The sequence below is a fragment of the Moesziomyces antarcticus genome, assembly GCF_000747765.1.
Source record: "Moesziomyces antarcticus DNA, scaffold: scaffold_v10020, strain JCM 10317, whole genome shotgun sequence".
Lineage (NCBI taxonomy): Eukaryota > Fungi > Basidiomycota > Ustilaginomycetes > Ustilaginales > Ustilaginaceae > Moesziomyces > Moesziomyces antarcticus.
Window position 1 is genome coordinate 204294 of NW_014638990.1, and position 20730 is coordinate 225023.

Genomic DNA, 20730 nt, shown 5'->3' on the forward strand with positions numbered 1-20730 from the left:
GGATTGGTTCTTCTACGGCGGCTGCGTGGTGTGAGGCACAGCGAGGGAGAGGTGTGAAGGTGTCAGCTAGCTCATACGTCCGAGATCCGGGACGAGGGGGGAGTCAGGGTCCAAGGGTTTTGGTGGGGATGCGGCTCGTGCGCGTCGCTTGTGACTCGTGCTCAAATCGAGTAGTCGAGTTGGGACCATCACCTTCGTTGTCTACATCGCCTTTACCCAGCCGTGCACCGCCCAAGCACGGCTCACCACCACCTGCCTCGCAAGCTCAACAACGCAGCTTGAATCGAGTCATACCCGCCGCTGAGCTCGGATCTCGACGCTGGCGCAATCGCTTCTAGTCGTGCATCGACGACGCTTTTCGCAGCCGGTGAACGCAGCTCAAATTGACCAGCGAGGATCTCTCGAGCACAGACGATATCGCCATACCATCCAACACCTGCAGGCCATTTCGCACGCGGTACACGCAGGCACACGCCAAACCGCTCGGGACGAACAACGCCTCTCTACTGGAGGATTTGCGGCATGACTTCGCGCTCTGCCTCTTCCGGGGCGATTCCCGCGCTGGACCATCTGATCCTGCTGGTCAACGACCCACGCACGGCATCTTCGCAGATCGAGAGCGCACTGGAGCGAGCGATCTGCACGTTCTCCGCGCTCGGCTTCCAAGTTGTTCGCGGCGGTGTTCACGCGGACGGGATCACATCCAATGCGCTCATCGTCTTTGCAGACGGAGTATACATTGAGCTGGTGCAGTTCGAGGCAGCACCTGGGCTCTCATCTGGCGAAAAGCAGGCGGATTTCGAGGCGAGGAGGAAGAAGCACTGGTGGTACAACTCTCGTCCGGGGTGGATCGACTGGTGTCTGCAGGACGGTATTTCGGACGGGATGATTCAGAGCATCAACGACAATGCGCAGCGGTTGCGACAGACGGCTCTCGAGGAAGAGCAGCGTGAATCGCAGGACGGGATGCGAATCGTCGCACCCCGACTTCACTATCTCGCCCCGCAGGAGGGAGGCAGAGTTACAATGACGGGCGAAGAGTTGCGGTGGAAAGTAACCTTCCCCTCCCCACCCTCGGGCACCGTGGGCAACTCGAGATCAGCTGTGCCGTTTTGGTGTGCGGATCTTACGCCTCGCGAGTTGCGAGTTCCACTCACCCGGTCGATGCACGAGAATCGCTCTCCCGGCATTGCAGAGATCACCCTGCTGTATGCGCGCGATACAGTAGCTGCGTATCTCGACGTAAGTCTGGCACTCAATCAGCCGATTGATGCTGCCACCCTCCCCATCTCTAGCGAGCTACAGCTCGTTCCCAACCACATCCCCCATCGACTTCTTGCTGCTCCAGCCCCTGCGCCCAAACCAGACGCGACGCTGGCAAAGGGCGAGGGACATCCTCATCACCAGGCGGGGACGCCACAAAAGTTCATCAGGGTGGCAGTAAAGGTCGCGGAAGATCCCCAGGATTTCGCCTGGATCGAAAGGCATGGAGAGGGGCTGTACGAGGTGGCCATTTACGGTGCGTATCCTTAGCTTGCGAAGGTGGAAAGATCTAGACTGACGACGCTTTTGTGGATTGGGGTCAAAGTCGCGGCGGATAAGTTGCCTGCAACAGCTCCACCGGATGGAATCGGTACGTTCCACCCCCGAACACACACTTACTCCCCATTCGGATGGCAGGCTGATTCCTTGAAATTGGAGTATGGCAGAGCAAACCACGTTCAGCGCCGGGTTTGGACGCATCCGACTCAGCCCGATCCTGCACTAAGATTCTAGCTGCGCATAGCGAATCCAGGCATCCTTGGACGCGGCACGACGCACGAGGATGCGGTCACCGCCGTCGCCAAAGTATCCCTGCTTTGCCCACGCATTTAGGTCGGCGAGACTGAACGGACCGAATGTCTGAATCTCGGGATCGACGGATGTGCCCTGCTCGCGTGCGGCTGCAGCGAGGTAAGCTGGCGTCCAGCGGTACTCCCATTCTGCCGTCGTCTGTGCCGGGTCTACAGGTTCTGTCGGCGGATCGAACTTGGCCGCAGGATCAAAGGTGTTTCTTACCAGGCCCGATTTATGCACGTCGTGCAGCAGCGATTCATACGTCCGCTCGTAGACGTCGAGCCTTCCAAAGCGACTCATCAATACCGATGCCAGATGGGTTACACTCTCCACCTCGCCTGCCGCCTTGTCCACGTCTTCCCTCCGGCCGCTTTTCTTTTGTCCGGAAAGCTGCTTGCCGAGGCGCTGGAGTGTGCGCTGCACGGTTTCGGTGCGATGCATATGCTCGACCAGTCGACGCTTGACATCGTCCTCGTCGCCGTCTTGCTGTGCAGCAGTGGCTTCGCGCTCGCGCAGCGCGCGGTCACGCGCTTGCTGCGCACGCCGCGCGTCGAGGATGGTGGTGCGCGAGTAGACGCCCGTGAGCCAGGTGTCGTGCTGCGCGTGTGGATCGCGCGCGTGCTCGTGGTAGTTACCGTCGGCGTCGAACGCGCCCGTGCGCATCTCGTCGCTCATGTTGAACCCCGTCACTTTGGGCGCCTTGGCGCGTGGCTGCACCGTCCCGCCCGGCGAGGTGGGCGGCGTGCGCTCGGCGTACGCATTGAGATCCACCGCTTCGTCTTGCCCGTTGGCGGAGTGAGCGTCGTCCTCGAGCTCCAGATCGGGATCGGCATCGTCATCATCATCGTGCGCGTCGCCGTCGCCGCGCACAAGATCCGCGTCGGCATCCGCGTCGAGCGCCGACCGCTTCTTGGAGCCAAATTCCTGGCCCTCTTCCAGCTCGCCGAGCTTGAGAAAACGCTTCTTCCCCGCTGCTTTGTGCTTGTCCTTCGACGGTGCTGCATCGTCGTCTGAGCCTACGTCGAACATGTCGTCGTCATCGTCGTCGTCGGCATCGTCTTTGGCGCTCGCCTTACGCCGGCGCTCAGCTCGGCGCCGATGCGAACCTGCATCCGCACCGGCGTCCGAATCGGCGTCGTCATCCGAGTCGTCGCTCGCAGAAAGGTCCTCGCCCCGGTCGTCGATGCGCCCACGCTTCTGGTCCTTGCGCAGCCGCCGCCGGTCCTGCTCTTCGATCTCGGGGTCGCCATCAAAGTAGTCGGTGTCGGCGTGGCGTTTGGCGGTGCGCCGTGTCGTGTCGTCGATGCGTACGCGCTTCGAAGATGAGGGACCTGGAGCTGAAGAGGAGCTCGAGACGGCCTTGCGCTTGTCCTGTAGGCTCATTGCGACGGGCGATGCTTGGGTGGTCGGCGGAATGGATGGATGATGGCGTTGGAGAGGAGCCAAGAGCAATCACGAATGTGGAGTTTCTCAGGGTCCTCGTAAAAATCGAGCCAAAAAAGGCGATTTAAATCGTGCTTTTTTGAGGCATTTTTTTACTGGAAAAGAGGGTCCGTGCTCCGAGTGCTGCTCTGCTGACCCTTTTTTTTTGGGTCGGAATCGCCCGGCGAAAATAGGCTCGCGGCTGCAGTCGGCGACATCCGAAGACACCGATCTCGTGACCGCAGAGAGAAATCACACCTCCTCCCCTTTATCATCATCACCACCATCAACGAGACGCAATCGATAACGACATGCTGCGCTGCACGGCTCCTTGAACAGCTCCACGCAAGTGGAGTCGATCACACCAAACAGCCCACTCAGGCTACGCAGCCCACAGACCACCGGCGTTCCCCACCTGAAATGGTCTCACCACTTCTTTCTCGCTCAACATGACTGGCGCCGCCGCAGCACCCCCTGCCATCAGCCCATTCGAAATCGCCAACATCCAAGCCACAGAAATCGAGGCCATCCAGACCATTCTCGACCATGACTTTGTGCCCATCCAGCAGAAGGCGTGGAAGGGCGCTGCCTCGGCACAGCTGCACGAGTTCCAGGTAGTCCTCCGTCCGGACGAAGAGCGTCTCAAACCGCTTCTGTGCGCCTACGTCACCTTCCGCTTGCCGAAAAACTACCCGCTCGTGCCTCCGACCATCATCGTCAAGCAGAATGACGGCAGGCATCGCGGTCTCTCCACAGACCATCTTCACAAACTCAGCCACGAGCTCAACCAAAAGGCAAAGTCGCTCCTCGGAGCAGAGATGATCTGGGAGCTCATCACCACCGGCCAGGAATTCATCAGCATCCACAACGCCATCCCCAGAGAAGTCAAGGACGGCGCGCCCTCGCTCAGCCTCGAACAGGAAATGCAGAAGCGCGCAAAGGAAGAGCAGGAGCGTCAGCATGCTCACGAGCAAGAGGAACGCATCCGTAGAAAGCATGCTGAAACCTTACGATCAGAACAGCTCGCCCAGCTCATCCAGGAGGAGGCCAGCAAGAAAGCAGCGCTGCTCAAGCAGGAAAAGGAGCGCAAGCGAGAGAACAGCTACTTTGCCAATCACGGCCCTACCAGCCCGGCAAATCCATACCCTTCCTCCTCCTCCGCCGCCGCCTCTACCAGCACGACAGCACCGGCCGCTTCCGCCTCGGATGCTTCGCGAATCGAGACCTTCCTCGACCCCATCGAACACAACGGCAGGGTCACCTCGGTCCTCCGCGTCGGTCCCGTCCTATCCAAAGCAGGTCTCGCCATCCGCCATCTCGCCGAGCCCGCCCACGACGATCCGGCCGACTCACGCGTGCCCTCGCACACCTGGATCCTCGAACACTACCTCATCGCATCCCAGCACTACGCCTACTCCGCCGGCAAGCGCAAGCTCGAAGAGGTCGAGTTCGAGTTCGACAAGCTCGTCAAGGTGCGCGAGCCCGGTCTGCTCAACGTCCTCGCCAGCGCCGTCACCCGCGTCGCAGAGCCCCAGGGCTGGAAGCTCAGCGTCGTCACCGAGCGCACAGATGGCGTCGCCCTCCGCGGCCTCCTCCAACAGTGCGACTCGCTCCCCTGGAAGCGCGTCCGCCACCATCTCGCCGCTCTGCTCAAGACGCTCGACTCCCTCCATACCCGCAACCTCGTCCACCGCAGCATCGATCCCGACTCGGTCTTCGTCGAAGCAGGCGCGTCCACATCCATCCGCCTCGCAGGCGCGTGCTACTCGCGCCGCCTCAAGGACATGCACAAGTCGAACCCGCTCAACGACATCGTCGGCCCCATCCAAGACGACGTCCACCCAGACGCCTGGAAGCCGCCCGAGGCCATCGACCAGCCACTCTCCTACAGCAGAAAGCGCGACATTTGGGATCTCGGTGTGTGCGCCTGCCAGATGCTCTTCGGCCCGGACTGCATCGTCGAGTACGACATGCCAGAGCACGCCATTCGCAGCTCCAAATCGCTCGCTCCTCACGTGCAAGCCTTCCTCTTGCTCATGCTCGAGCGCGCCTCAAAGAAGCGCCCCACTGCCGCCGCCCTCGTGTCGCGCTTGGAAGAGCTCATCCTATACGAGGACACCGAGCTCTCACAGGGCTCCTCCACCAGGATGGCGCCTCAGGCTTCCGCCTCAAACGCTGCGACCGACTTGGTCACAACGAGCGCCATCAAGGCCACCCCTCGGCCGGGAACTGCTCGACAGAAGAGCGATCCTAACAACAAGACTCTCGCCTCGCCCAGCCCCAGACTCGGCAACCCGCTCGATTCGGAGGCGTTCGGATCGCTCTGGCCCTTCCGTGCGCCTGGCGGTCCTGGCGCATCGCATGCCGCTTCCTCTTCGCGCTACCTCTCCGACTTTGAGGAGGTCGAGTTCCTCGGCAAGGGCGCGTTCGGAAGCGTCGTCAAGGCGCGCAACCGTCTCGACGGCCGCTTCTACGCCGTCAAAAAGATCAAGCTCTCCAGCTCGCCCGACGAGGACGAGCGGACGCTGCGCGAGATCAGCGCGCTCAGCCGTCTCGACCATCCGCACATCGTGCGATACTCGACGTGCTGGATCGAAGAGACGCACGTGCCCATCACAGGCTTGACTGGCAGCGACACCGACGGCTTCTCCTCCGCACACACGCTCGAGACCAACACGACCACCAGCAAGACGCATGCCTCCGGACCCAGCCTCTCCATGTCGGCTTTCCGCAACGGCTTCCAGCGTCCTGCCGCGTCCAAGAAGCCAGGCAACGGCCGCGACGATTCGTTTCGTGCCGTCCCGGACTTTGACGAGGATGACGACGTCTTTGCCTCGGGCGCCAGCTCGTCTCGCCTGACAGGCAGCTACAGCGACATCCGATTCGCAGACGATGACGACGACGACAGCAACCCAAATCCGCGCAACGCCAGCGCTTCCGCCCGCGCCAAAGCCGAGACGTCCTTCAAGGGCGGTCTACTAGCGCTACGCACACCCTCGGACGCCAGCAGTGACGATGATTCGGACAGCGACCAGTCGAGCTCCGACGACGACTTTGGGGACGATGACGACGACGACGACTTCAGCCGCATCCCTCTGTCGTCGCGGCGTGCCTCCCGCGCGGGCCGGTCCATGTCGAGGAGCGTCAGCGTCGCTCGACCGGCCGGCAGCGTTCCCGTCCAACGCGTGCTGTACATCCAGATGGAGTTTGTCGAGAACCGCACGCTGCGCGAGGCGATTGAGAAGGGGCTAACCGAAGACGAGGCGTGGCGCATCCTGCGTCAGATGGTGGAGGCGCTCGCCCACATCAGCAGTCTCGGCATCATCCATCGCGACCTCAAGCCGTCGAACGTGCTGATGTACGCCAACGGCGACGTCAAGATCGGCGACTTTGGCTTAGCTACCAACGCGCTCCAGATCGCCGATGGCAATGCGGGCACTTTGACCGGCACTGCAGAGCTTGCCGAGAGCACCGATCTCACCAGCGATCTGGGCACCTTCCTCTACACCGCCCCCGAGCTGCGCGCCAAGGGCGGCACCAAGTACAACTTCAAGGTGGACATCTACTCGCTCGGCATCATCTTCTTTGAGATGCTCGCGAGCCAGCGCGTGTACCGCACGGGCATGGAACGCATCCTGCTCATTCGCGAGCTGCGCAATCAGGGTGTGGGGCTGCCCGCGGTCTGGCCGCACGCCAAGCTCGAAAAACAGACGGCGCTGATTCGGAAGATGCTCGACCACGACCCCGATCGAAGACCGTCGCCGCTCGAGATCCTCAAGAGCGACCTGCTGCCGCCCAAGATGGAGGACGAGTACATCGAGGAGTGTTTGCGCCTCATGGCGAATCCGACGAGCGCGTACAATCACCAGCTCATGGATGCGCTCTTCAGCCGAACCGCAGCGGATCTGGTGCGCGACTTTACCTTTGACACGGGTGCCGAGACGGACCGCGATACGTCGTTGACCAGCGTGGTGTGCGATCTGATTCGCAGTGCAGCGCGCAGGCACGGAGCGGTCGAGTTTGCTGCGCCGCTCATTGTGCCGCCCAACGGGCTGTACACGGCGAGCGAGAAGATTGTGCAGATGCTCGACCGGACGGGCCGCGTGGTGCATCTGCCGTACGATCTGACGGTGCCGTTCGCGCGCGTGTTTGCGCGCAGCAGCAACCAGCGCTTCAAGCGGTACGAGATCGGCAACGTCTTTCGCGAGAACGTCGTGGCGGGCGGACAGCCACGTGCGGTGCTGGCGGCGTCGTTCGACATTGTGTCGCCGGAAAAGTCGGCGGCTGCCGAGGCCGAGGCGCTGGCGCTGGTGGAAGAGGTGCTGGACGAGATCCCCGGCGTGGCGAGCGAGAACTGGGTGATCCACATCAACCACGAGGTGATCCTGTCCATGATCCTCGACCGCATCCCTGCCAAGCACCATACGGCGGTGCTTGGCGTGGTGGCGCTGCTCGCCGGATCCAAGACGATGCAGGCGGCGCGCACGCAGCTGCTGCAGCTCGGCCTGCCGCGCTCGACGATCGAAGAGCTCGAAGCCTTTAATCTCAATGACGACGTGGCTGCGGTGCACCGACGGCTGGAACGGCTCTTCCCGCTGGACCAGCGCACGCGGCTGGCCAAGGCGGTGTCGCAGATTTCGGACGTTGTGGCCACGGCGCGCTTCTTTGGCGTGCAGCGCCGCTTCCTCTTCTCGCCGCTGCTGGCGCAGTCGAGCAGCCTGTACAAGGGCGGTGTGCTGTTCACGGTAGTGCGTGCGGGCAAGCGGCGCGACGTGGTGGCGGCAGGCGGGCGGTACGATGCGCTGCTCAAGCACTTTGCCAATCCCTCGACGGCGTCTGCGGCGCCTTTGCACGGTGTGGGCGTGCAGCTGGCGGTGGGCAAGCTCACGCTGGGCCTGTCTAAGTACCAGGAGGTGCAGGTGCCCAAGCTGCTGTCGCGCACCGAGGAGGAGCGCAGCTTTGGGCTGTACACGCCGCGGCGGTGCGACGTGTACGTGGCCTCGACGCCCGGCCTGCTCGAGACGCGCATGGAGATCTGCCGCGAGCTGTGGGCGCACGGCATCGCGGCGGATCTGCAGTACGAGCACGCGACGTACGACACGCCCGAGAGCGCCGCCGCCACGTGTCGCGCCGAAGGCATCCTGCTGCTTGTGTTTGCCAAGGCTCGGTCGCCCGTGCTCAAAGTCAAGGTGGTGCTGCAGCGCGCCGAGTTTGAGGTGGCGCGGCACGAGCTGGTTGGATTCGTGCAGGACCGCATCGCACGGCAGCGCAGCATCGATCTGCAGGTGGCTGGCTCTGCAGGCGGCGCCGCTGGGTCCGGCCGATTCGGTGCGGTGGGGGCGGACGTGGTGGGATCGCGCTCGGCCACAGCTGCGTCAGGCGCGCCGGGCTCGCTTGGCGGAGGCCATCATTTCCACCACCACCACCACCACCACGCGCACGGCGGCTTCACTCGCACGTACAGCGGCAACGAGGTGATGCCGTCTGCGACGATCGCGGTGCGCGAGCGCGAGATGCTGCTGCCCGAACGCCCGATCGAGCGCTCCAAAAAGGGCGACAAGAGCCAGCAGAACCGACCCAAGCCGTCGAGCCGACAGCTGGTGCTGGACAAGGCGAGTCGGCAGGTGAGCAAATTCGCGGACCAGCTGCAGGCGGGCAACGTGCCCATTCTCGCCGTCGACTTTACCGGCGCCAACTTCGACCGGCTCGCTGCGGCGCTCACGGCGTGTCTGGGCAGCCACGGCGGCGCGGGCGGTGCGGGCGAGGGCGAGGGCGAGGACGAGGGCGCCTACATGTTCCGCGCGTTCCTCGAGACGCTGTCTGCCGACGAGCGCGAGTATGCGCGGCTGATCAAAGCACGCGCCATCGCCGCCGCGTTTCCCGACAGCAGCGCCGTGGGCGTGGTGGGGTGCGGACGGGTGTTTCTCTACTCGCTGCGCGAGGACCGAACTGCATTGATCGGATGTGGGCGCTGAAGAAGCCTCAGGGGCCGAATGCATTTAGAATCGGTGGGAAAATTGCAAGTGTCACAGATGCAGATGGAGTGCGGGCGTGTGCGGACGGCGATCAGTGCGAGCAGGGTGACCAAGGTTCGAGCGCGGGAATGATGAGATGTTGTTTCCGTGCATGAGCCGCCGGGATGGCTTCGATGTGACATGTCGCGCTGGATGATGGCGGCGGCTCCCATCAACAAAACAAAACAAAATAAAATAAAATAAATAAATAAATCTCATTTTCTTGAAAGGGGGGGGTGGCTTCCCCTTGCATTTGGGGGTGCGGACCTCCTCACGGCTCTTTGTGTTTGCTGGCAAGCGATTGGGGGATTGAGATGGTCCATCCCACGCTCTGGGGGGCGGAGCGGCGATGCACGAACCTCTGCCCGCCCGGCTGCGTTGGCCTATTCGCTCTTGGGCTTGCTCCTGCAGTAAGTTAGCGCAAACTTCCCCTACGCTGCTGTTGCTGGCAGTGGAGGCTAAACCGGCGGGATCCACTGTGTGTAGACGTTGTGGGCGATGTGTGCTGTTGATTGTTGCCATCCCCCTGTCCGCCGAGTGGGGGGCTGTGATATATACCCAACTCTGCTTCCAACTCGGCGTCTTTTGTTCGCTCAACACACTCTCTCCACCACTTTTCTCTTTACCATGGTTCGCACGACGTTGATCCTGAGCGCACTGTTGGCGGGTGCCGTGTCGGGGGCACTTGTTCCACAGCACGAAACGCTCGCTCCCGGTCGAGAGACGCACATTGGAACACCGGTGCAGCACATCTCTCCGGACATGGTCCCACTTTCGCACCCACGCATTCCCGTTGCACCACAGGCTGTCCCGCACGATGCTGTGGACGAACCATCGGCGTTGGTGAATGCACCGGCGAAGCTCGAGACGCGCAAGCACCACAGCAAGGCCAAGAAGGTCAACGGAGGCAAGGTGACGTACTACTACGGGTCGCAACTGCTCAACCCCGCATGTCCCGGTGCACCGACGCCGAGCGACTCGAGCATGACCGCCGCCATCAGCTTCGACTCGCCCTTCCAGTGCGGCGACCGAGTGAGGATCTCGGATCCCCAGGGCAAACATGCCGTGGTGACGGTGGTGGATCGCTGCGCGGGTTGCACGTGGAACTGGATCGACGTTACCAAGGGCGTCTTCCAGGTGTTCTCGGACCTCGACACCGGCGTCCTCACCGACTTGACCATGACCAAGCAATAATTTCCCCCCGCATCTACAAGTCATCCAACCTAGAGGGAAGAGGAGGGAGAAAAGCGTGGTTGCCTCCCCGTAAAGCAAAAGGGTAGAGCCGCAACACCTTGATCTTGCTCCTCTTGCCATTTTTTTTTCGTCGCTCGCATGTCACGTTCTACCCCACAGCTCAACGTATACAAGTCCCAGTCCAAAGTCCTCCGGCTGTGAAAGGATGAAGTGAGCCGGAGTGTGGCAGTGGAGTGGATCGTGTGTGGAGCAGAGGGATGGATTTTTGAGAGCGGCACGGCAGCTGTCATTCTGCGCGCACGCGCCATGCTGACACGCTCCAAACCACTCCACAGCTGAGCTACCGACACACCACCATTGCTCGTGCAAGCGATGCATCGACCCACCCTCGGCCATTTGCGGTGCTTTCTCCCCACTCGAGTACTACCCGCTCGTTGGATGTCCAGCATGTCGTTCGAGGCTCGTACGGCGTTTAAGGCGCTTTCGCCGCTGGTGCGCGACGACTCGATCCGCGAGCTGAGCTCGCTGCTCGCCACGAACCACGCTTTGTACCACTGCTTCTTCAACGCGCGCGGGATGCACAATCACCTTGCGCACCAACTCATCGCCGACGTGACGCTGGGTGCTACGCCCGCGGACCTGCGTGCGCACATGCAGTATCAGCGCGACCACTACCTGGGCGGCTTCAACCTCTCGCGTCGCGAGCGGTACGATCCCCACACCACCGCCAACCTATCTGTGCCTAAGATTACAGACGATAATTGGGGCGATCATCTGGGTCGACCGAGTCACTACTGGACGTACCTGCACTTTTTTGAGCACAAGCTGCAGGAACGGGGTATGGGGGGGGTGTTGGAGGAATACGTCTTCAGCGCAGAAGCGAACGAGGGCGGGAGGGAGATGCTATCGCGTTGGTATGGGGGCGTGCTGCATGCGGCGATCCACTTTGGGTATGCGGTCGAGACGGATGTGGTGGGCGTGGCGGCCGAGGCGATGGCTATGGCTGCGGTGACTGCGGCGAGGCATACGTGGTTGACCCCGCACGACTGGCTGATGCAAAAGCCGAGGGCGCAAAAGAGCCTGTTGGAGCTGGTGGGAGAGGTGCAAGCTGACGACCGAGTGGGTGTTGATGCGCTAGGCCTGCGCGAGGCTGATACGCCCCTCGTCGACGAGCCGTTCGAGAAAGGTGGGCGCGCGTATGGTGTGGTGCACGAATACATCGATGCCTGGAACGTCAGTGATGCTAGTCAGGCCAGCTCCGAAGTGGCGCTGCTTGCAGCACTCATGCTCGGCGCAGTGCCGCCCAAAGACGACGCTTATCATCACGATTTCTTCCTGTGAGTCCGCCCCTTCCCCGGCAAGGCCATGCCCACTTTTGGCTGACACACGTGGCTGACACTTGCACAACAGGATGCACGTGAACAACGTGCATCTCTTCACGCCGCTGCTGCTCGAGCTGCTGCCTGCGTCGTCGCATGCCGCGATGTTGCGTGCACTCGGCGCACACTTGCTCTACTACTACCTCGTTCGTGGCCGACCCACCTTCACCTCCTCGCACTTTACCAACCCGCTGTGCACGCGCAAGTTGGGGTGGGACGAGATGTTCAAAGCCTCGCGCGAGAGCGTCGACGAGCACCTTCCCAAAGCGGTACGCACGCTCTACATCCACAGCCTCACCCATCCACCCCACCCGCACCGCGGCCAACTCAACACGCTCCTTGGGCTGCCTCGCGACGATACGGCGCTCGACGACGTGTACAGGGCCACAGCGCAGCAGATGGTCGATATGCACACGGGCCAAATCCGCCAAAGCACACACGACCTCATGGGCGCACAGCAGGAGTTCTGGCAGTTCCAACCGTTCTTTTAGCGCTTCAATGCGAATCCTCAATCGGTGGTGTGGTGCCGCGTGGTGGTGAATCGCGTGGGTCTCGGGGACGGCGCGCGTCACTTGGCCTTGAGAGGGTCGTGGCCCCAGTCTGGAAAGAGGCGCAACGGTGGTGGTCAGTCTTGGCTATGCTCGCAGCCCCACAGCGCGCGTGCACGGGTCTCGACAGGAGCAAGAGGGCGGCGATAAGAAGCAGGCTGACAGAGGCGCTGGCGAAGGCGGCGTCGCGAGGGCGCAGCGCATGTGCGCGCGGATGCAAAAAATCAAACAATCCAGAGTCGTGCTCGCACGCAGCTCAGCCGGCAGAGACGTCTTCCATATCGTCGTCGTCGATGTCTTCATCACCCGTGTCGGCGTGTGTCCCCGCAGCAGCTTGCGTCTCTGCGGTTCGCGTCTCGCTGGCCTCGGTTGGCGCTGCGGACTGTGTGGGTGGCGCGCGCTGTTCCGGCTGAGTTTGGGCTTTCGCCGAGACGGTGCTGTCCATTTGCTCGACCCACTCGCCTGCCGCCTGCTTGTCCAAGCCAAGCAGCTGAGCGAGCAGCACGGCGCACTTGAGCTTCTCGCGCTCGGTGCTGTGCATGAGCTCGACCGCCTCGTCGCTGAGCGTCGCATCGGGCGCCTTGGACAGCAGCAGCGACAGCTTGAGCGACTCGGAGAGCAACGACAGCGTCTGCACCGACCGAACCTGCCATTTCGCAACCATCAACGTCAGCTCCACTGCGCATCAAAAGCAGTACCTAAACAGAGAAGAACGCACCATGATATCGGCTCTCGCTTCGGTCTGGAACGCCTCCTGCGCCACCCGGAACTTGTCCTTGTCCGCAATCTGTTGGCGAATCCCAAGATGTCAGATCCCAAGTCTCTACGACGAATAACACCGTGTGCGTGCGGACTTACACTGGCGAGGCTGACGAGCTCCTTGTAACTGGTGAGCAGCGTGTCGATCTCGGCGTCGATGGTCTTGTTGACGCCCTCCTCGAGCTGGTCGAGGTACTCTGCCGACGAGAGGCGCGCCTGGGCCGATGCGAGCGACGACGCTGCGGCCGTCGAGGCGGTGGTAGCCGACGACCCGATCTTGCCCAGATTGAGTGCGGTTGGAAGCGCGACGTCCGAGCGGAATGTGGTGCCGGAAGCGGCTGGCGTGGACGACGACGAAGCCGACGATGCCGCTGGGTCGGATGCACCATCTTTGCAGGGCAGGAAGCAAGCGGCGGCGGCGGGCGAGTCGAGGGGCGTGTCAGGACGTGTTTGTCGGAAAGGGCGAAGTCGGTTGTAGGCAGCAGCAGCAGCAGCCGCCTGCTGATAAAACGGCCGCAGCTCTCAACTCCGATGCAGTGAGACGTGGCCGCAATGAAGTTGTGAAGCACTCGACGCGTGGGGGAGGCAAGGAGACGAGGGGGAAGACAGGTTACTCACTCTTGAGGCTCTTGTAGCTCTTGGTCTGCTTGAGCTCGTCGGCCGACTTTTTCTGCTTGAGATGCTCCTCCTGGGCGAGGTGGCGCTTGTTGTAGCTGACGACCTTGCGCATGTGCTTGAGGTCGTCGTCGGTGTACTTGTCGTCCTTCTTGTCCGGATTGCGCTTGAGGATGTCGACGATCTTGGTGCCCGAGTTGTGGCCGACGGTCTCGCCGTCCGAGTTGCCGTTGGTCCAGCCGGACGAGGTGGAGTCGTCCGACTTGAGCCACTTTTCGAGCTCGGGCGCGGTCATGTTGACCAGCTCGTTGAACTCCTTGATGACGTCGGCGTCGGGTTTGACCATGGTGGGCGATAGTGTGGGGGTGTGATTGTCGATGTGCAAAGTGGAAGCTGCAACTGGACGGGACTGGTGGTAGTGGGGAGCTGAGCGACCAAGAGAGCGGCGTCGGCGGTCAGCGCATTGGGCGGGTGGACGGGCGGCGGACTGCGATCCAGGGTCCTGCTTGACTCGTTGCCGTTGCCGTTGACGTTGGCGCAAGACGAGGGATGGATGTGGAAGCGCGTTGAGTCAGCGTTGGCGTCATGGAAGCCGGCAGCGTCCGTTGGCATTCGGTGTTTGAGAGTGGAGATTCGCCGCCTTTCGCGAGCCAGCACATCTGTTAAGGCGGTTCCTCCGAATCGCGATTTTGCCTCATCGGGTGCCGCCTTTGCGCGAGACGCCGATCTGGCCCGCGGCGTCTTTTTTACGCAGCAGTCGGGGTCCAAGCCTGCACGGCGCACGGACGCGGCGGCTATCCCGAGCCTCCACTCGCGGGCATGCTGCCGGCCCTGAGGCGGAAGCTTGCCGCTCAGTCACATGTCGGGTTGGGCCGACGTTGCAGTTGCGAGCCTGGTCGGGCCAACACGAGTCGCCGTCCAATCTTTCCTCCTCACCATATCTCCCCTCTCTCGCAAGCACAGTCGCAGAAAGCCAACATGTCGAAGCCCAGTATCAGCCTCACGCACGCCTTCACCATGACGCTGACCGTGGGGGCGCCTCACGCTCTACCCGGAACGCCCGTCGGTGACCGATGTAAGTCTTGCTTCATCCCACGCACCTCGTCCCAATTTGACAAACTGACTTCCTTTCTTCGGGTCAGCCTTCATCCCGGTCACTGGCGGCACGGTCGAGGGCGAAGGCGTCGAAGCCAAGGTGACTCCCAACGGCGGAGACTTTGCCATCGTCCGAGACGGCTACGGCAAGCTCGACGTGCGCGTCCATGCCATCACCCAGGATGGCGAGGCGCTCTACATCCAGTACTACGGTCACCTCGAGGTCACCTCCGCCGTCGCAAAGAGTACGTCCCATCACCACACAAGGCCATACAGATCAAACACTGACGTTTTTCCATGCCCTACAGTCCTTGGAGGCGACGCTTCAGCCCAGTCGACCAACTTCGACGACCAGTACCTTCTCGTAAGTGCCCGCACCTCCTCCGCCACCTTTCTAGTAAGGGTTCAGTCGCTCAATCATGTCCTGGCTTCCGTTTGGCAAGACAACCCCCGTGATCGAGGCACCCGCCACCTCGAAGCTCGCCTGGGTCAACCGCACCGTCTTTGTCGGCAAGGGTCGCTTCGAGATCTCGTCCGACGGCCTTGCAGTAGGTGAGTAGCAGCTTTCGCATCGAATTCGAGCCAGGGCTTCTTGGCGCTGACCCCTTGCCTTCGCTTGCCGTAACACAGTGTACGAGGTCTTCAAGGCTAAGTGAAGTGACACCCAACGACTGGTATTCTCTGACAGCAGATGCACGTTGATTCCTTGCAAACCCTGCAAAAATGAACAAAAGGACTCGAGCTTGAGGACAAAGCTAAGATGCGGCGGTGAGGCCTGTGCCGTCGACGACAAACTGCCAAAACGAGGCGTCGAGGTTGAGCAGCTCGTCCAGCAGCTGCGAGTCGGACATGATGGTCTGGCCGCCGCCGGCCGCCTCCACGGTGTTGCCAAAGCTGCTGCCGGTAGTAGCGGTTGTGCTGCCGTCAGCGGGCTGTTTTGTATCGATAGGAAAGCGCATTTCCCACCACATGGGCTCTCTCGCCACTCCACCCTCCATGCCCAACCCCGCCGAGGTGGCCGGCATGGAAGCTTCCGAAGCGGGTACGCTGTGCCAATACGTCGGAGTCGAATGCGAGTGGGTCGCTCCTCTGGCTTGACCCTCCCTTCGTGCTTGCATCGTGTCACGGCCGCTCGACTCCCACGCACGCGTCGCCAAGGCCGGCGAGCCTTGACTGCTGCTCGTGTGTCGGTCCGACGGCGTCCTCCCGCACGCGTCGCTCGCCGAAGCGGCCGAAAGCAGCGCCAGTCCTTCGGCAGCCTTGTGCATCTGACCCGAATTCCCCTCCGACTGCCACACATCATTGGCATCGTCATCGTCATCCGCACAGCTCATCGGCTGCTCAATCCCGCCAAACCGCATAGCCCCATTGAGCACCCTCGCCGTGCGCCGTGCCATCACCTTGTCCGAAAGCTGACTCACCGCCTCAAAGATCGTCACAATGTCCTGTCGAAGCTCGTCGGTGCGCGACGCCATGACGCCCGCGCCTGGCTTGGTGCGCTGCGAGTGCAGCGACAGATTCTGGCGGTGATGCGAGCGCACGAGGGGCACGGCGAGGTTGACGGCCACCTGCATGCTCGACTGGCTCACCCAGGAGATGTAGAAGTGCGACCACGGCTGCGACTGCAGTGTGCGGATGACCGGGATGAGTCGGATGCACAGCCGTGCATTCTCCAGCACCGCCGCCTCGATCTCGGCCAGAAAGGTGGGCGGCAGCCACGCAGCATGCATGTGCTGCACGTGGTCGATGCTGCGCTGCGTAAACTGGGCGAAGAAGTGCTGGTCCATGGTGGCGGGATGCTCGTGCTCGTCTTCGCGATGCAGATCGTTGAGACTCTGCAGTCGGTCGGACAGCAGCAACCACGCACGACACAGGATGGACGTCTTGTAGATGTAGGCGTGGTTGACCATGATCATGGTAGCCAGACGCTTGGCTTGGATCGAATCAGCGCCGTTGGCATCCGCGTTAACAATCTGGTCATAGCCGAGACCCGCTTCGGGCAGCGAGCTGTGGAACCACTCGTTCAAGCGCGCCAGGATCTGGCGCGTCTGACGCGCCATGTCGCGCATGTCTTCCTTGGTGCATCGTGCGAGCGCTTCCGGTTGCAAGAGACGAGACTCGGTCCTGCTGATGAGGTCGACGAGTGCCGTCAGCTCGTGGCTGAATGACCACGTGACAAAGACGTAGGTGCGCACCACGTCGCGTTCCTCCTCCGTCTTTGGGCGCCAGGGCAGGTAATGCGAGTTGGCGGTCACAGCGCCCGGCAAGGATGCGGAAGATTGCGCGTGGGCGCCGATAGCCAGCGAGAGCGAATCTGACTCGGGCCAAGCCGAGAGCGGGGGCAGCTGGCCGACGTTTTCGAGATGCGCCCTGCCGAGGTTGAAGGAGCGAGTGCGCAGATGCGCGAGCTCCTTGCGGCAGTGGAAGGCGATCCACTTTGTGGTGAGGATGGCTTCCATCATGAGCAGCCGGCGTCTCTCGACCTGGTGTGGTGTGAGGCCGAGCCAGCAGGCGCGGAACTCGTTGTCGTAGCCGATGCGCACGGCGTGCGAAACGGCGCGTTCGCAGTACCGGCCCATGAGCGCCTCCTTGCCGATGCAGCGAAAGTAGAAGCTGATGCTGAGCATGATTTCGAGGAGGTCGCAGCTCTCTGCTTCCGTGCGTCCGTCACGCAGGGCGGGCATGGCGTCGGCCATGCTGACGGCCTCCTTCATGAGCTGTACATGGAGCGTGCGGACGGGGATCGGACACTGCATGATGCGCTGGCGATTGTCCGAGAGCAGCAGCGCCGCGTTGGCGACGATGCAGAGCACCTGGATGGCCAAGATGTCCGAGATGGCCTGGCGCTCGTAGGCGTGTCGCCAGCGCGCGATGAAGCGAGGCGGCTCGATCCAGGGCATGAGCCAATCGCCTTCGACGAAGAGATAGTACATGATGGTGTGTGTATCGACGAGCGGCGGCAAGAGGAAGCGCAGCCTGTGCCAGCGCTGCCTGTACTCCTTCGAAGGTGGATCCACCTCACCTGGGCAGTCTTCGTCGAGGTCAAGCTTGTAATCGCACACTGCCGGGCTGGATGGGGCGGAGCCCGACGAAGTGCGGCCGGACTTAGGCCGATCGCGGGACCGACGCTCAAGCATGTCTTCCAGACGAGCCAGGGTCTGCTTCATGTGATTGACTTCTTGCTGGATGTCTTGATCTGGTTCCATACGTGACTGAGAAGGTCGAGCTGCTGTTTCCGGCGGTGGTGGCGGTGCTTCGGTGCGTCTCCTCTTGGCATGTGAGCTGTTGAGAGTGTTTGCGTTGTGGAAGGCCTGGCTTGTGGCATAGTCGGTGAGGCCAGGCATCGAGGCCGACGATGGCAGCTGGCGTGACTTGGCAGTCGGATGGAGGGGCGTCGAGGTGCCTGAGCTCGACGACGCAGGCTGCGCACTCGAAGGCGCCGCGCCATTGGGATCGGCGCACTGTTGCTCGGTGCCGCGCAGCACGCACGACGAGCACGGCCGTGCATGATCGCACTTCGACTTGCGCGTCCGGCAAGGGAAGCAGCTCACCTTGGTCCTGCGAGCCGGCGCCGGCTGCTGGGGCGATGGCGACGGGGATCCTGGCGACGAGGCAGACGTGCGCCGCATGCTGGCGGACGGGTTCGTGGATGCGGAAGCGCCGTTCATGGTGCAGCTTGTCGGCTGTGCCCGGATGACCCTCGGCGTAGAAGCTGTGAGTTGCAAGCGAGATGTAGAGGAGGACGACGATGCTGCCGAAGGTGGAGCAAGAGTCCGCCAGCGGCTGCTCCGAGCGTCTCTCGATTCCTGCTGGATGCACCCGCGGAATCGGGACCCACGAAATTGATACAGCCGCGGATCTCGGCCTGCCCTCCCGCGGCATTTCGCCAGTCCCCCTCTTCTTTTTTTCCTTGCCTGCTCGGAATGGGAATTTTGACTGCGTGGTCCCAGCTCGTGACCATCACCTGTCACCACCCTAATCACCAAACCAGCTCTCACGCCACTGTCGGAGGAGCCGACGATCTTGCGCACTTCCTCAGACATGTCCGACGGCTTGGATCTGGACCAGCTCCAGGCTCAGCTCGAACTCAAGCGTTCGGCGCTCGCCGACAGCATCCTCGCCAAGCTGCCTGGCTTGAGCGCATCCGGATCCGCCGAATCGACCAAGCAGTCCGCTGCTGCAGCATCATCTTCGAGGCCACGCCAGGCGAATCTCGGCGTGGGAGCCACGCCCAAAACATCCGACGCGCCCGATGCGAATGGCAAGCCAAACAGTGCGGCTGATCTGCGACTCAAGGGTGCGCTGACGGCCAAGCGCAAACGCTGGCAAGACGAGCCGGCCTCTCGCGGTGGAGATGGCTCCGATTCGGACGCGGAGGATGTCAGCAGAGCCGATGCCATCACGGCGAGCAAGAAGGCCAAGCAGCAGAGCGGTGGCAGTGCCACTTTGACTGCCAAACCTGCCAAGAAGGATCCGTTCGCGAGCACGGGCATCGAAGCACAGAGGGCGGCGCAGAACCAGCCGCGCATCGTCGTCGTAGATGGAGAGGAGGTGGACCTCAGCAAGCTGTCCAAGACGCAGCGCAAGAAGATCAACAAGCAGCTCAAGGCGCAGCAGCAATCCAACGACGACAACAGCGCTCCTGCTGCCACGTTCAAAGCGCCAGCAACGTCGGCCAAGCAACAGAAGCACAGCGAGTCGCAATCGCCTTCGACGCCCAAGCCAGCGGTCAAGCAGAGCCCCGCGAGTCCCGCAGGCGGGGCACTCACCGCACTGCAGGCGCAGATGCTTTCGAAGCTCTCCGGTTCTCGCTTCCGGACGATCAACGAGAAGCTGTACACGACGGCGTCGGACGAGGCGGTGCGCATGATCGATGCGTCGCCCGTCATGTTCGACGAGTACCACCAAGGATTCCGCGAGCAGGTGCGCTCGTGGCCCAAGAACCCGCTCGATCGCATCGTCGACATGTTCGACCCCGCCTCCGCGGCCAGCGTCACCAAGGGGAGTAAGGCGAAAGCAAAGTCGACGGCGAGCGCGGCCGTGTCGAAATTCACAAAGCAGAGCAAGGCGCGCTTCACGCCCGGCGCGTTGGTCGTCGACCTGGGTGCCGGCGAGGGCGGCTTGGCCAAGAAGCTGGTGCCCAGGGGTGTGAAGGTGCTGTGCTACGACCTGCTCACCACCAAGGACGGCTGGGTGAGGAAGCAGGATACGGCTGCCATTGGCGGGCTGCCCCTGCCGGGGTACTTTGACCAAGACGATCCGCTGGGGCTGCAAGCAATCCCGCAAGATGCCGCACCCGGGGTGGCGGATGTGGCCGTCTTCTGCCTCAGCCTCATGGGCACCAACTGGATCCACATGTTGCTCGAGGCCAAGCGCGTGCTGCGAGTCGGGTAAGTTTCGACGGCCACAAGTGGGATCCGCAGGGAAAGATGTGCTGACGCTTGTATCCCCGAATTGCGTTGTAGTGGCGAGCTGATCGTCGCCGAGGTCTCGAGTCGGTTCGATGGCTTTGAGGCGTTTGTCGACGTCGTTCAGATGCTCGGCTTTGGCCTCGAACACAAGGTGAGCTTGCGCGCCCCTCTGCCACCAGCCTTCTACATGCTAATACTGATTCTTATGCTCGCTCTTGTTGGTTGGTTGGTTGGTAGGACGCTTCCAATACGCACTTTGTGCTGTTCGAGTTTACGCGCCTCGGCCACGCCGCACACGCTGCTGCGCTGCGCAACACGGATGCGCCCGCGCTCGACCCGCACACGGCCACGCTCGACCAGCTCGCAAGCCATGGCAAGCAGCTGCTCAAGCCGTGCATCTACAAGCGTCGCTGATCGCCTTCTCAATCAAATGCACAGTCGCATGGAAATCAAATTG

At 62.2% G+C, this 20730-nt stretch overlaps 9 protein-coding genes across 9 annotated transcripts; 6 read left to right on the forward strand and 3 right to left on the reverse strand.

Annotated features, from left to right (window-relative positions):
- Nucleotides 1–522: 522 nt before the first annotated feature.
- PAN0_020c5949 (glyoxalase bleomycin resistance protein dioxygenase superfamily) lies at nucleotides 523–1533 on the forward strand (the record flags this gene model as incomplete). Its single annotated transcript, XM_014798643.1, has 1 exon — nucleotides 523–1533. The coding sequence occupies one exon, from the start codon at nucleotides 523–525 to the stop codon at nucleotides 1531–1533; it is 1011 nt and encodes a 336-aa protein (XP_014654129.1).
- Nucleotides 1534–1764: 231 nt separating this feature from the next.
- On the reverse strand, nucleotides 1765–3219 carry PAN0_020d5950 (uncharacterized protein; the record flags this gene model as incomplete). The annotated part of the gene is made up of 1 exon (XM_014798644.1): nucleotides 1765–3219. The coding sequence occupies one exon, from the start codon at nucleotides 3217–3219 to the stop codon at nucleotides 1765–1767; it is 1455 nt and encodes a 484-aa protein (XP_014654130.1).
- A 488-nt stretch (nucleotides 3220–3707) lies between these two features.
- PAN0_020c5951 (kinase-like protein) lies at nucleotides 3708–9233 on the forward strand (the record flags this gene model as incomplete). The annotated part of the gene is made up of 1 exon (XM_014798645.1): nucleotides 3708–9233. The coding sequence occupies one exon, from the start codon at nucleotides 3708–3710 to the stop codon at nucleotides 9231–9233; it is 5526 nt and encodes a 1841-aa protein (XP_014654131.1).
- A 666-nt stretch (nucleotides 9234–9899) lies between these two features.
- PAN0_020c5952 (uncharacterized protein) lies at nucleotides 9900–10466 on the forward strand (the record flags this gene model as incomplete). The annotated part of the gene is made up of 1 exon (XM_014798646.1): nucleotides 9900–10466. The coding sequence occupies one exon, from the start codon at nucleotides 9900–9902 to the stop codon at nucleotides 10464–10466; it is 567 nt and encodes a 188-aa protein (XP_014654132.1).
- A 447-nt stretch (nucleotides 10467–10913) lies between these two features.
- On the forward strand, nucleotides 10914–12336 carry PAN0_020c5953 (hypA protein; the record flags this gene model as incomplete). Its single annotated transcript, XM_014798647.1, has 2 exons — nucleotides 10914–11803; nucleotides 11877–12336. 2 exons carry the CDS (start codon nucleotides 10914–10916, stop codon nucleotides 12334–12336), a joined length of 1350 nt encoding a protein of 449 aa, XP_014654133.1.
- Nucleotides 12337–12649: 313 nt separating this feature from the next.
- PAN0_020d5954 (uncharacterized protein) lies at nucleotides 12650–14113 on the reverse strand (the record flags this gene model as incomplete). The annotated part of the gene is made up of 4 exons (XM_014798648.1): nucleotides 12650–13039; nucleotides 13112–13180; nucleotides 13252–13673; nucleotides 13771–14113. 4 exons carry the CDS (start codon nucleotides 14111–14113, stop codon nucleotides 12650–12652), a joined length of 1224 nt encoding a protein of 407 aa, XP_014654134.1.
- Nucleotides 14114–14745: 632 nt separating this feature from the next.
- PAN0_020c5955 (phosphoserine aminotransferase) lies at nucleotides 14746–15518 on the forward strand (the record flags this gene model as incomplete). Its single annotated transcript, XM_014798649.1, has 5 exons — nucleotides 14746–14842; nucleotides 14910–15107; nucleotides 15171–15226; nucleotides 15306–15414; nucleotides 15493–15518. The coding sequence occupies 5 exons, from the start codon at nucleotides 14746–14748 to the stop codon at nucleotides 15516–15518; spliced, it is 486 nt and encodes a 161-aa protein (XP_014654135.1).
- Nucleotides 15519–15617: 99 nt separating this feature from the next.
- On the reverse strand, nucleotides 15618–18530 carry PAN0_020d5956 (uncharacterized protein; the record flags this gene model as incomplete). Its single annotated transcript, XM_014798650.1, has 1 exon — nucleotides 15618–18530. The coding sequence occupies one exon, from the start codon at nucleotides 18528–18530 to the stop codon at nucleotides 15618–15620; it is 2913 nt and encodes a 970-aa protein (XP_014654136.1).
- Nucleotides 18531–18903: 373 nt separating this feature from the next.
- PAN0_020c5957 (ribosomal RNA-processing protein 8) lies at nucleotides 18904–20687 on the forward strand (the record flags this gene model as incomplete). The annotated part of the gene is made up of 3 exons (XM_014798651.1): nucleotides 18904–20252; nucleotides 20328–20424; nucleotides 20511–20687. The coding sequence occupies 3 exons, from the start codon at nucleotides 18904–18906 to the stop codon at nucleotides 20685–20687; spliced, it is 1623 nt and encodes a 540-aa protein (XP_014654137.1).
- Between the last annotated feature and the right edge of the window lie 43 nt (nucleotides 20688–20730).